Source organism: Grammomys surdaster, unplaced genomic scaffold, assembly GCF_004785775.1.
Source record: "Grammomys surdaster isolate TR1022 unplaced genomic scaffold, NIH_TR_1.0 134, whole genome shotgun sequence".
NCBI classification, from domain to species: domain Eukaryota; kingdom Metazoa; phylum Chordata; class Mammalia; order Rodentia; family Muridae; genus Grammomys; species Grammomys surdaster.
Genome location: NW_021604592.1, coordinates 2137699 through 2151605, shown reverse-complemented (window position 1 = coordinate 2151605; position 13907 = coordinate 2137699). Strand labels below are relative to the sequence as shown.

Genomic DNA, 13907 nt, shown 5'->3' with positions numbered 1-13907 from the left:
GGGCTCCTTATCTTCCCCTGAATTGTGCATTTCTGGGCTGTAACCTTGGCTCTTCTTTGCAGATGACCCTGAGCAATGCTTTTCCTCTCCTCAATAGCTTTGACCATTGCTGCTCATATGAACAGATGCTATAGATGAGACAGGTTTTAAGTATCCAAACAACAACCTTGCTCTATAAGGAGTTAGATGCCGGCTCCTTGCTCCCAGAATCAGAACTTGGCAATGAATGGCAGTATCTAAATCAATTCAGACCACTCTCAACATTCCGAGTTCCTTTCTCTGTGGGGCAGGTTACATTGAAAGTTTTGAATGGAGTATGAAGCTCTGTTGCAGCTTTTAGCTCCTTTCCACTGCTGGCAAGAAAAACAAATTCCCTTCCTAGAGGTTAGTTCTTAAAGTGTCCAGCAGAGACCATCTGTTTTTTGTTTTTTGTTTTTTTTAATCTTCTCAACCAAGCAGGAAGTAAGTATCTTTTAAATAGAGGAGGAAATGGGAGGGGAGGTGAAATTAATACTGGTGAAGATATCAGAAGTCAAGGATCCAATAGCAAGTCCAGAGGAGAGTTGGTCACTCTAGGACATTCTATACTGGATACACAACACAAAATGGCAGCACCTCCCACTTGTCCATTTACCTGCCAGTCTGTGTGCCAGGACTAAAGCAAACATAATCTCTGCCCTGACCTCCTTTTAGCAACTTAATGAGAGGTTTTGCTTTAATGCTGAACTTCACAGACTTTGGTCACATTGTGGCAAATGCTTGGCTCCATTGTTTGGGAGTTTGCTAAGACCTGTATTTAAGAATGTCTACACACCATTGTGACAAGGCATATTCCCTTTATCATCACAGATTTTTTAAAGGAGCTTCCTTTTAAGATCTCATGATTTTCTATTAAGCTAGGTGAAAAGGGGCTGAAGAGATGGTTCAGCAGGTAAGAACACCTGCTCTTCCAGAGGATCTGGGTTCGATTCCCTGAACCCACATGGTAGCTTATCATTGTCTGCAGCTACAGACCCAGAGGATCAGATAACCTCATAGACATGCATGCGGGCAAAACACGAATATACATAAAATGAAATAAAAATGTAGAAATTGAAAATACAAATTAAAAGATAGGTAACGATCTTGAGATTTCAATATCTAAGGGATATATTTCCACTAATACATTTTATCCCCTCCATCAGTTTTATAAGAATAGATAAATTATCTTAATGGTTTTTTTTTTTGTAAGAAAAAGAACTAGCTTACCTCCTCCTGTTCCCCACCTCCATTTACTCCTTTGTAAACAAAACTAATTCTACCTCAAATCTATCTGCTTCAAATAGCTCTGAAATCCTTGGGCCAATTGATCCATCTTATACTGTGGGAAATTTCAGAGGAGAGAGAGAGAGAGAGAGAGAGAGAGAGAGAGAGAGAGAGAAAGAGAGAAAGAGAGAAAGAGAGAGAGAGAGAGAGCTAGAAAATACTGTTAAAGCAAGGGATGAAGATGAGTAGAACCTAGGGAAATCACGTCTGACCTGGGTGAGCCTTAGAAAAGCCTCATGGCTCTTTGGGAAATTCTGCTTTCTCACTGAGGCTTTGCCAAGGTCAAAGAGTTCCTGTACCGCCAAGGAAAAGCTAATTTCCTGTTCTATTTCTCCAGGACCATTTGTGCACTTTGGCTAAATTATTGCTCATTCTTCCACTAGGGGCAAAGCAGGCTTGCCTCAGAAGCTTTTGAAATGCCATTAAACTTCCTACCACTTGTTAAAGAAGCAGAGAAACATCCAGTGGAAATTCAATTGCAACAGCACAATGTTGGACTTCTGCTAGCATTTTAAAGCTTAACTTTGTAATCTGACATCTATAGAGCACACTATATGCTAACTTTTTTTAATGCAAGAAGGAGTATTTCCAATAATCACGTTTATGATTCATATTCTGCATTTTCCCCCCAAGAGGGGCCCAAGGCAATGATAATATGTTCATGACATTTTCCTCTGGGAGATAATATAATTTTCCTGCCTTTTAAAATCTCAAAGTATTGCAAGCTTTCTCACCTACTGCTTAATTTGACCCCACAACAACACAAAGATAGTCAGGTACTCATTGCCAATTTTAGGCCACATTAGGAAAATCAAACTGAGTCTCTCTCTCTCTCTCTCTCTCTCTTTCTCTCTCTCTCTCTCTCTCTCTCTCCTGTGTGTGTCTCTGTGTGAGTGTGTGTGTGTGTGTGTGTGTGTGTGTGTGTGTGTGTGAGAGAGAGAGAGAGAGAGAGAGAGAGAGAGAGAGAGAGAGAGAGAGTGTGTCTCAACTCCAGCACTGACCTAGGACTCCTGATCTCAATCCTGGACAATGTCCCTTCTGTTTGGAGGGGGTGTGAAGGTCATAGCAAGGGTTGTTAAGGTGTTTTCAGGACTATCCACTACTGTCTGAACAACACACCCACCTTTCTATGCTTGCAAAACAGAAACACCAATGCCCAGAAGCAACGTTGCTATTGAAGTAAATGGCTTTCTTCAGATATCTCCTGTCACCTGACTCAGTCATCTTGAATTGACCAAATGACCTCAGTTTTCCCTCAGACATGCCCCTAAGAGCAGTTTCCGACTTCAGTTTGTCAACATCATCTGTGAGGTGGTTAGATGGGTTATAAGAGGTTGCCTAGAATAATTTTAATACCGAAGTTTGTGAATAACGGACATGCATGCCAACCCTCGTGCTTTTATCAGAAAAGATAGGCTGTACTTCCCCATCAAACACATGTTCTTCAGCAGGATAGGAAGTATTCCTCACAAGCAGGAAAGCAATAAACTGTATATGGTTGTCATGGGGGACAGTGACAGAGGCCTGTTTCTAGAAGACAAGTGTCTTTAAACATTTTCCTCTACAAATCAGAAGGAAGGAAGGAAGGAAGGAAGGAAGGAAGGAAGGAAGGAAGGAAGGAAGGAAGGAAGGAAGGAAGGAAGGCTGAGGATAAAAATATGGGCTGTATTGAATATCATAATAAATGTACTCTAGTCCATATCATATGCTTTGTGTAGGGTCCCATTCAAAGCTCAATTATTTTTTCATTTTTTCCCTTAATTTATTTACTTACTCACTTTACAACCTGATCACAGTCCTGCTCCCTCCTCTGCTCCAGGTTCTACCCTCATGGCCCCCTCCACCCTTAAACCTAGATTCTTAAGCACACAGCACTGCATCTGCTGAGTCTGGCCCATGCTTGATGTGTTCAAGCATGTGAGTTGATTCATGACTTACATGTTATCCTCATTTTTGTTTCTTTTTTTCCTGTTACTGTGATAAACCCTCTGACCAAAACAAGTTGGAGATAAAAATAGTTTAGTTGGCTTTCAGGTCCCAATCATCCAGGGAAACTAAGGCAAGAGTCTGGAGGCAGGAACTGAAGCAGAGACCACAGAGGAACTTTGCTTCCTGGTTTGCCTTCCATAGCTTGCCCCAGCTTGATTTCATATACTACCCAGGACCACTGGCCTGGGGAATGACATTATCTATGTTGGGCTGAGCTCCCCCATATCAATCACAAATGAAGAAAATACCTGCACAGTTATGCTCACAGGCTATTCTGGAAGCAATTCCTCACCTGTCTAACAGTTCCTCTTCCCAGATGCATCTACTTTGTGTTATATTTGACAAAAAACTAACTGGCACATATCTAAAGCTTTGATAGTTTCACTTCTGGTAGGAAGATGGGAGTCTTACAAGGTTAAGTAAAGTTTTCTTTGGCCCTATAGGCAACAAATGATACAGTCTATTTTAAACAGACTTGCAATCTACTCACTCATTATATTGACAGGATTGGCATGGGAGGCTTTGTTGGAGACTAATGTGTCTATGCTCATTCATAACACGCACAGTTTAGAACTTACCATGTTGTTCAGATGGGCTGCATACTAAGCAAACTGGTGGGGAATGGTGATAGAGAGGTGGTTATATTTCAGGGCATATGAGCAGGCACACTTCGAATCACCAAATTCTTTTGTCTTGACTCATAATCATTATATATATATATGAATATATGAGCCTACTAATATTGCCTGTCTAGGGGAAAAAAAGTATTCAAAGGGAGCAAATAGGAATTTGTCTAAAGTTTTTTTTCTTTTTACTTGAATTAGCAATGCTTTTTATCATTTGTATATTTTGTTATAAAATTTTTAAGTGACTCCAAATCAACTAGTTCTGAGCAGCCCACAAGCACTGAATGCCCATCAGGCAGCCCACCTTACTCAGGGCAGCCACACGCCCCTTTGTTTGCTGACAGCTTCCAAAGGTCTACTGTGCACAGGCTCCTGAATTTAAAGGCCATTCCGTCAAATCCAGTTAAGCTATGAAGAGTAAAGTCCGACTTAGAGTAGAATAAATCTACTGAAGGTACAAATTCACTGATAGAGAGATGGCAAAGGGGAAAAGAAAGATGGGAAGTGTTAGGCAGGGAAGCAGAGAGAAAAGCTTACTAACCCAAGACTCTGGTTTGGGTTATACACACCACTATCCTTGTAATAGTGCACTTGGAAGCCTGACTCATATACATATACATATACATATACATATACATATACATATACATATACATATACATATACATATACATATGGGAGAACCATGAAATTGTTCCTTATACTAACAATCCCGATGAGACAAAAAAGGGCAAAGTAACAGAAAAGATTCAACCTACCAGATTGCTTGGAAGTCCAAGAAAGAGCATGAGAAAGCATACAGGGGCTACTGGTACAGGAAGGAGAAAGCTGGGACTCCTGAGCGAGCAAAGGAAGGAGGTCTTGTCATTTCCTGGCATTGCCTTAGAGTTGGACCTCACTAACCCAGATTCACCCCACACTCCTTTACTCAGACAGTGCCCACCGCATTCTAGGTACAGTGTTAGCACAGGAGATATAGCAGTAAACCAATTAAGTGATGTCTGACTCACTTAAATGATCAATGCTTATGTTCCTTGTAGAGAAAGTCAATAAACTAACAAATTGGTACGCCTGTGTATTTATTCGGGGTCCGAAATCTTAACCTTACAGCTGCTCCCCACTCAACTCACTTCTCTAAGTCCTCAGGTACACGATGGTGTCACTCATGACATCCCGTGCTTTCAAACATAGCAGGTGACATCTCAAGCTTTACCTACAGAGAAGCAGACCCACCTCTGACCTCTCCAATTCTGGGTTTGATTGTAAAACTCCATTTCACTGTGAAAAGAGAGCCTTGTAGAGGTGGGGGAGTTGATGTTCACCGCAACAGTGGTTGCTTATCTACTTTGTGAGGAAAAATATTAGGGACAGTTAATAGAGACAATGGAGCTGAACAAATCTATAGCTGAGCTCCCCCTGTCTGGCAAACATTTCAAAGATTTTGCAGGACTTATCTCACTGGAGCTCCTTGTTCACCTTAGGAAGAAAACTGAATCCCAGAGACGTCAGGAAGTGGACCCAAAGGAACAACTTTACAAATGGTATTAATTTAACTCCAGAGACTTTGGATACTATGGCATTCTGCTTCCCCAGTTTCCCCAGTCTCCTAAGATTGCATGACGGAGTACCATAATCTGAATGGCTTAAACTGAAGACACTTGTTATCTCCTAATTATGGAAGTGAGAGGCCTGAAGTCAATGTGTTCATGGAGCTACACTGTCTCTGAACCCCAAGGTGGAATCCCTGTGCTAGCTTCTGCTGCTCATCTCTGATGCTCTTAGGTGTGACGTTTCGGGTGCTTCTTTACTTTCAGCTTTTCACAGCATTATTCTTCTAAGAACTTCCCTCGCATTGCATTAAGGACCAACTGGTTTCTCTTTGGTTCTACTTTGCTTCATTTCATTTTGTAACTTGTTTTCTGGAATATTTTTCTTATAAATTAATGCATGGCTACCTTTGCATTTTATAGGGCTTGCCCTATACCTTAGAAACTTAGACAGCTTATTATGTGCACATCATCAACATCTAGACCTTATTAAATTCTCTGCACACACACGCATGCATGAGTGCACACACACGCACTCACACACACATACACACACTCATGAGTGTGCTCAGGTTCACACTAGAGCATACATGGTAACAATTTATTAAGTTATTTAGTGTTTTTCATATTCATATGCAGATTTTTATGTTTGTTACACCTTTAAAAGTAATCTCCAGTTCCTTTTTGCCTCCTCTGATTACTTCTAAAGAATAGAATATAACAGTTGTCTGGTACTACACTTACTCTGTCTCACAATGTCTTCTATTTCTGTGTCACCAGTATCGAACTCACTGCCCTGTTAATATCAATAAATATTTATATATTGAATAAAAATGAATGGATAAATGTTGAAAAGGGATCAAGGACAGAAACAAAAAGAGAAAGTGAAGAGATTTTTTTTTTCCTATTGAAGAGTAGGGTTCTCCATGAGACAAATGCAAATACTTTTTTATTAAAGAAACCAAAGTCATTTTCTGAGAGGTAGAGCAGTGGAGATGTGTTCAGTAGATGTTTAGACAGTGAAATGACTACCTCTGCTGTAGCAATTGTCATGAGATTGCTGTGCTACATCTGCCTGCTGGTGGGTGCTTCTCACACCATTCCCGTGGCTATCAGACAGGACTGGTCCCCGCCCAAACACACACATAGGAAGAAAGAGAGGGAGAGAGGAAGGGATGGAGGGAGAGAGAGAGAGAGAGAGAGAGAGAGAGAGAGAGAGAGAGCATTCTCACTGCCGATAACTAACTCTTACATTATATATTTAAAAGAAGGGGCCATTTCAAACAATTTTGTACTGGCAAAATGACACCTATGTAGGTCCTGACAACCATTAATGGTTGTCCTGAGAATCTAGTATCTTTCGATAGATACCAGCCAATGAAAGACAGGAGAAGCCAAAATCAGGGTCTCCTCTGGCCTCTAATGGCTGAGATTCAGTAACTGAAGACAGCTTCTCTGGATGTGACCCCCAGAAAGTGCCACTGGCTTTTCAATCCATCCCTCTTTCTCCTCTTTTTGTCTCCACTTTAGTATTCCTGACATTGTATTTTCCAGTAAATTGTCAGCACCTAAGTTTGTCTAACTTCCTAATGCTACAAAACTTGGATTAAACAAGCAATTTTCAAGGTATCTTCAACTGCTAAATATGTTGACTATCTTTAGAAATGCAAACAAAATGAATCAGAATTTTTTTACTGAGGACATTTGCCTGTTTACATTGAGCTGTGTTGGACCCTAGGGGTAGTAAAAGTTGCACAGACCAGTCCTTGAAACTGAGGGGAGAGTGAAGAAGACTTGGAACTGCAAGCAATCCAGCAGCAGTCCAAGGAATAGTAGTTCTCATTGTGCAGTCTCAACAGGAGATAATCAGAAACACATGGCTCTCATGAGTCTAAACACAGTCCCCAAATAGCTGTGTTTCCAATAGAGGAGCATGGTCTAAGGAGGTCTTTCTCATTGTGTCTGTTGATAATTTAATGTTTTTGGTGTTAAGTTTCAGCTTCTATGAAAATAAATAGATCTACAGAAGAACCTACCTCAGTGAAGACAACATAACTATTTTATATTAAAGTTAGAACAGGTTTCAGATGTAGCAGATTATTAAATAATATTCAGACATCCAGTGCAGAGGGAAAAATTCAGAAGAAATGACAATATTACATGTGCTTAGCAAGGCACGTTGGAATGGACAAATGGAAAAAGGAATTAAATTTGGCCAGAAAGAGGGAGCGTGATTCCTCGTGGAAAGTTGGCAGAGTGAATCCTGTGATCTCACTGGCACTGGGAACAGTTTTAATGCTGAATCAAGTCCCAACGGGGAAGGTGTGGAAGTCAAAGTTACTGTCTTCAAATATTTCTGACTATAGGATTCTCTGTTACCAGACGGATAGAGTATGAACGAACTCTTCTAAGAGGAATTGCAGCCCAAAAGGCCAGGAAACTCTCGCTGCTTATTCATCAACTGATATTAGAGAAATATTCTGTTATCTGCTACTCTCAGTGTTTACCCCAAACACATTTTTGTTTTCACACAAAGTTATTCTTTCTTTGTTTGTTTTAACATTCTCATTTGGACACTTAATTAAGTTTTTCTTTTTTCACTTTTGGTTTACTTATCAAACTTACAGACCAAAATTTTATACTCAAGTTTATATACACAGAAATCCAGACAAATTTATATACACAGCTAATTAAACATTGATGCATGCAGTTTATTAAGCATTTCCACTGGTCTTGGTGTGTTTTTCAGTTCTGAATATCTGATCAAAATCAATTATTTTCCCACAGAGATCTGTATAAACACATACACACAAGAGTTTGCATGAAATATCTGGTGTTTAAAGATCTTTTAAATAACCAAACACACTTTATTCTTAAAATGTAGATTACGAAGCCCAGTGGTTTTAAGCATTTTTTAAGGTATTTGTAGTAAAGGAGAGTAAAACTGAGGGATTCCGCTAAGTTGAATATTTTGATCTATCAGTAAAAGAAATCACAAATTTTAAAATGTACAGATTAAAAAAAGTGTATAAGATATCCTATCTAAAAGCCACTTGTAGGTCTTACGGAACACCCACCTAGACAGTGTCTCACTGGTTATTTCATTGGGGACTTTTAATGGTTATTTGATCTATATAGCAATCATAATAGATTGATTTGTCTCTCCATAGTAGATATATGAAAGAATATTTAATTATTACAGACAATTATCACTCGATTCCTTTTGGAAGATACGTGGTGCATAGGATTTATTTGTTTCTGATTTTGAATAAAGCCTGCATGACAACACCTTCCTACCTTCCTTGCTGGCAGCGGGCTGCATACAATAAAACCAGAGGTACAGAGCAAATGTTTGGAAATACCGTTTTTTGCAGTGACTGAACTATAATTTTGATTTTAGAATCTTGCCTGTGTTTTCAACATTTAAGACTGTGAATCACTCGGACGCCAAAGCCATCATGTGTTTGGTGTTTGGAATTCTTTTGGTTGAAGAAAATTCTAGAGTGAATGTTTGGTTCTTTTTTTTTTTTTTTTTCACCAGCAGCCAATAAGTTTCAGATGTTTTCCAAGGAGCAGGAGTTCTCAAGCTGAAATGGAATTTTCTGTGACGGTCTACAAATAACAATTAACATATGCTTAAGTTACAAACAAGGCAGGACTCAGGAAATGCCTAGTAAGGAAGTAAAGGAGGATAAAAGTTAATTAATACAACATTTCCATCTAAATTTCCTAGAAAACAGTTAAGTGTTTAAAGAAAGATGTATGCCATCTATTTCTAAAGGACATCACTATTACAAGCCACCAAAAGGTAGCTTTACAATGAAGGAAAAGTAGCTTTGAATTTCAGTTATGTCTGTCATAAATTCAAAGCATTCAAGAAAAATAATAAAAAGAAAAAAAAAGTTAGAGTCATATAAATTAACCAAAAGTATATTCATTGATGATTTCATAACATCTTGAGATTGACTCACAAGGTGAGCTAAAGCTTCCTTTCAAGATGGCCCTGGCCTTGTCATCTGACATCATTCTCTGTTCATGAGTCAACACGATCTTCATTTTTTTGCTAACAAGTGAACACACTCCCGTGACAGTCTTCAAATGCTCATCATCCTAATCTACTGGGACTTGGTGTGGGTTCTTCAAGTTGTGGCTTCAGAGATGATTAGGCCAGTGTAGAGTTCGGTTTTATTTAGACCATATATTGTGGTAGGAACTAAGCAGACTGATTTCTGTGGGATGCAGTGGGGCATCCTGCTAACTATGTGGACCACTTAAGCATCCTTCAGTGACAGCCAACTTGTGTTAAGTTAACAGCAACCCAACCCACTTGCTACCTACCTGGGTTATGAGCCTGAAATGAAATGACTGAGAGTTTATAAAACATCACAGTGTCCTCTACGAGGTGTCGGTACTGACAATAGACACCATGTTGTCACTCATGATAAAATTCTGCTCCAAGTACTACTACGCAGGCTCAGAAATTCCCCGTAATTCTACGTAAATAAAAGGCATCTCCTGCAGATCCCAATGGTATCTTTTTGTATAATATTTCAAGTGCCATCCATTTGGTGGGTTTTCCATCATAACTTCCCAAATAATTGGGTTTTCATCTCTTTTATTTTTCTTGTTTATACTTGACAGTGACCAGCTTGCATGTGACTGGCAGGTATGAACAGAGTGCAATATTAAAACAGACATTTTATGTTTTCTTGATGTGTGTTGTTCTCTAAACTTTACAAGTAAAAATAGTGAACCTACCCCCACCTAGTATAAATACAAAATGATCTCTTTTTCTCTAACTCTTTGTTTTCCTTTTTTCTTCCTTTTTTCTTTGCCTGCTTGTTTCCTTCCTTCCTTCCTTCCTTCCTTCCTTCCTTCCTTCCTTCCTTCCCTCCTTCCTTCTAATCTTTTTTTTTTTTAATGAAACAGTGTCTAATGTAGCTCAGGCTGTACTCGGGCTTACAATGTAGTTAGCCTAGGCTGGTCTTGAACCCCTGGACCCCTGTCTCTGCTTTTCTAGTGCAGGAGTATAGGTAGTCCACCACACCAAGCATAAATACACACTTTTTAAAAAATGCCTTACTACTTAACACAAGCAGGTCCAGAACTCTTCATGTAAAGCAGGCTGGACCTGAGGTGGACATACTTTTCCTGCCTCCACCTCCTGAGTGCTTAGAGTCTAGGTATGGACCCAATACTGGACTAGTGTTCTCCTAATTCTATGAACAATTAAACAGTGTGCCAATTATTCTTAAGCAACCTATGATACTATACTCTTTTAAATTCTTCAGAAATGAATACATTAGTTTAGAAACACAGTCACCAATTCAGAACCAATTAGGCAGGTCTTGAGATGGATTTCTGGAGGAATCCTTGAATTTGGGAATCTTGGCATTCATCTTGGATTTAAGAAAGAGACACAGGATTTTTTTTTTCAGATTTTAAAACTGATTTTTGTTTCTAGTGTACAAATCCTCAGCTCTCTTAGATTTCTAACATTTTTTCTCTTTTTTAATTGGATATTTTACTTATTTACATTTCAGATGCCATCCCCTTTCCCCATTTCCTCTCCCTAGAACACTCCTATCCCATCCCCCCTCCTCCTTTTTGCTTTTATACCATTTTAATTACATGCAAGTATTAAGGTCAGTTCTAGGTTGAGGAACTAGTAATACAGTAGATGCAAATAGTCAAGGAACAAGCAAGACAATAAACACAAATATTCAAAGAACAAGCAAGGCAATAAACAAAATTCTGTGAACACTCCCATCATCACTGTTTCTAAGGGCTTATCAGGATGATCAAAATATCTGAACCAACTTCCCTGTCCTAGCCCAAAGTCATTTTCATGTCTGAAGCCTATTTCCTTGCTCTAGACTAAAATTTAGATTCCTGCCTGAAATTACTTCTTTGTTCTAGCCTAAGATTTAGATTCCTACATGAAATTACTTCTTTGAGGGAAGTAGGTTTAGGAAGTTTTGCAGCTTATGTAATACATTTCCTAGTCACCAGGTCACTTTGGACTACTTACTTACACTCTGGCTCCCTTTCGGACCTCATGGAAGTTAATTTTAGTTTAGCAGAAAGGAGAGGCCAACCGCAGACGCCCAGGCTAAACTCAGACTTACCTTCCTGATTTCCTGGGCATTCGCAGAGAGAAGGAAGCACTGTTTTTCCTGGGGGTATCCTTTCTCACATCTGCTAGCCTGAATTTGAGAGAGTGTGTGGGGGACAGTCCCAGAGACCTCCGCTGCAATCTTCTTAGTCCCTCGGAGTGTCAGGGTCTGGTAAAAGAGACAGACCGCCACCACCAAACCCACCAAGAAAGGTCGGGGGCAAAATCGCCGGCGACAAAGGAACCCAGGTCGACAGACCATGACCAGTTCAGATTCACTTGGCCCCTGGCCACGTTGTCAGTATGAAAAAAACACACATCTGTCTTCTTTTTACACAACTCCAATCAAGTTCGCCCCATCTCCACTTGAGAACTTTCCGAAGGTTCATGCCAAAGATTCACAGGACCCAGTGGTCAAAGGTGGTTAACAATAATAGCCCTTACGTGAAGGACAGTAAGAAATGACTGACCTGCCTTTTTTTTTTAAGATGTCAAAATAAAGATAGTTGTAAGAAATCATCCGAATGCATCCTCAGCTGCCAAGAGTTCCTTCCGGTAATGTCTTACTTCCACAACATTCTTAAAGTCAGGAGTTCAGCGTGTCTCTTCTTTTGGGGCAAAGAGAAAGCACAGTAAAGCCGGTCTGAAGGCGGAAAACAGCCCCGAAGACGCAGTCGATTTAACGCGAAGTGCCTGTTGCACAGCTGGGCGCCGGCCAGGTTGTCCTAGCAGTTTCTCATTTTCCCTCCGGTTTTAAAGCCATCCCACTCTCAGCCTTTTATGTTGCAAAACTGTTTCCCTTCGTTCAGTTTTAAATTGCCACTTTCCTGCTAGCATTCACGGCTTTTAACATAAAAGGGGGGATAGCAGTTTGGATGTATGTGGTTACTGTCAGGGCTTTGCTTGCATTTGGTCTCATTCCGTTTCAAGTTCAAAGTTCTGTGTACTTACTCAGTTTTCATCCTTTTTGCCAGATTTTTTTTTCATGATCCCCTAATGGATTGCTGATCAGAATCACTTGGAAGGAAACACCCAGGCGTAGGACTCCACTTCATCTCACTCTCACGCACGGACACACACGCGCAGACACGAGGAGACACGCGCGTGCCAGCTGCACGCAGGGCCGAGCGCTGGAGGACCCAGGCCATCGCTGCCACCCAGGCCGAGCGGGGCGGAGCTAAGTTAGAGCTTTTCTGGCCAAGGGGGCTGTCTGAGCCGTGCTATCAGCTCTGCACCAGCAAAGAGTAGGCTACCTCTGTGCATGGGAACGGTAGTTAGGCACCCATATCCTAACTTGGAACGTGGCTACCTATCCAGACCCGCAGAATAAAACAGAATAACAAATGGCTTCTAGTCAATAGATGCTAAGGTCGAGGAGGAGAGGAAGGCCGAGTTAACTAGGAGGTTTATCACTCCAGGGAATTGCGGTCACGTTTAAGAGGACAAGAGAGTCATCGGGACAGTCTGGACCACAGAGCAGGAAACATTCCGTGTAACTAAATGTCCCCTCTCCATTCCAACACCGATCGAGTCTCCCGCCCGTTATTACTGCTCTGAGGTACTCCCAGACAAATAGCCTGATGCCTAGCTCCTCAAATGAGCTGACTGTAGCAGGGATTGAAGTTCTGACTTTTGCCCAGGAGAAAGGGGTACCCAGCAGGCTTTTTAATTCCATGCCAACTCTTTTACAGGCTTTGTTACCAGGGCAGATAGGCAAATTTCATCACTGTTGGCTCAGCAGGATGAAGGAGCATCGAAGAGAACCTTCAGGCTTTGGCAGCTCTGGGAAGGACTAGTTCAGGCTCACAGGAGACCTTCTTCAAAGACCTAGATGGTTTCTATACTTTAGGTCTAACCAAACTTCTTCTAGGCAGATGTTCTTCCGTGAGGCCACACCCCTAGAGTAAGCCCATTCCAAATGACTCAGCCATTATTCCCTAATATTTTGTGAGAAAGAGGGCCCCCTAGAGGTTCATAGCTACAAAAGATTCAGAAAAATGGACATCCCTTGCTAGTAAGAAATTTGAGTCAGTTTGGAGAGAGTGGGGGGTGGAGAGAGGGGAGGGGAGAGGAGGAGAGAGGAGGGACGTTCGAACAGACAGAGACTTGAGAGAGACTTGAGAGGGAGACAAAAAAAGAGGAAGAAAGAGGAGAAAGAGGAGGCAGAAGAGAAGAGAAAAGGAAAACTTGCACCTTAAAAGTAAACTAATTAGGTTATTACAGAATAAGTATTAACTTATATCAACTTTATTTATGTATAATCTATGAAATGTTTTACTACCATTTGACATATAAATTCAAAGTCTTCAACACCATGACAAATCA

General features: G+C 40.6%; 1 protein-coding gene across 1 annotated transcript in view; it reads right to left on the bottom strand.

The window, feature by feature from the left end:
• The window catches only part of Cped1 (cadherin like and PC-esterase domain containing 1), a 255612-nt gene extending 242864 nt beyond the window's left edge, over positions 1-12748 (bottom strand). Inside the window, exon 1 of the mRNA XM_028762605.1 lies at positions 11596-12748. Within this exon, the coding sequence (XP_028618438.1) occupies positions 11596-11844 (249 nt within the window). The 5' untranslated portion in view covers positions 11845-12748. The remainder of the gene's footprint in view (positions 1-11595) is intronic.
• Positions 12749-13907: the final 1159 nt, after the last annotated feature.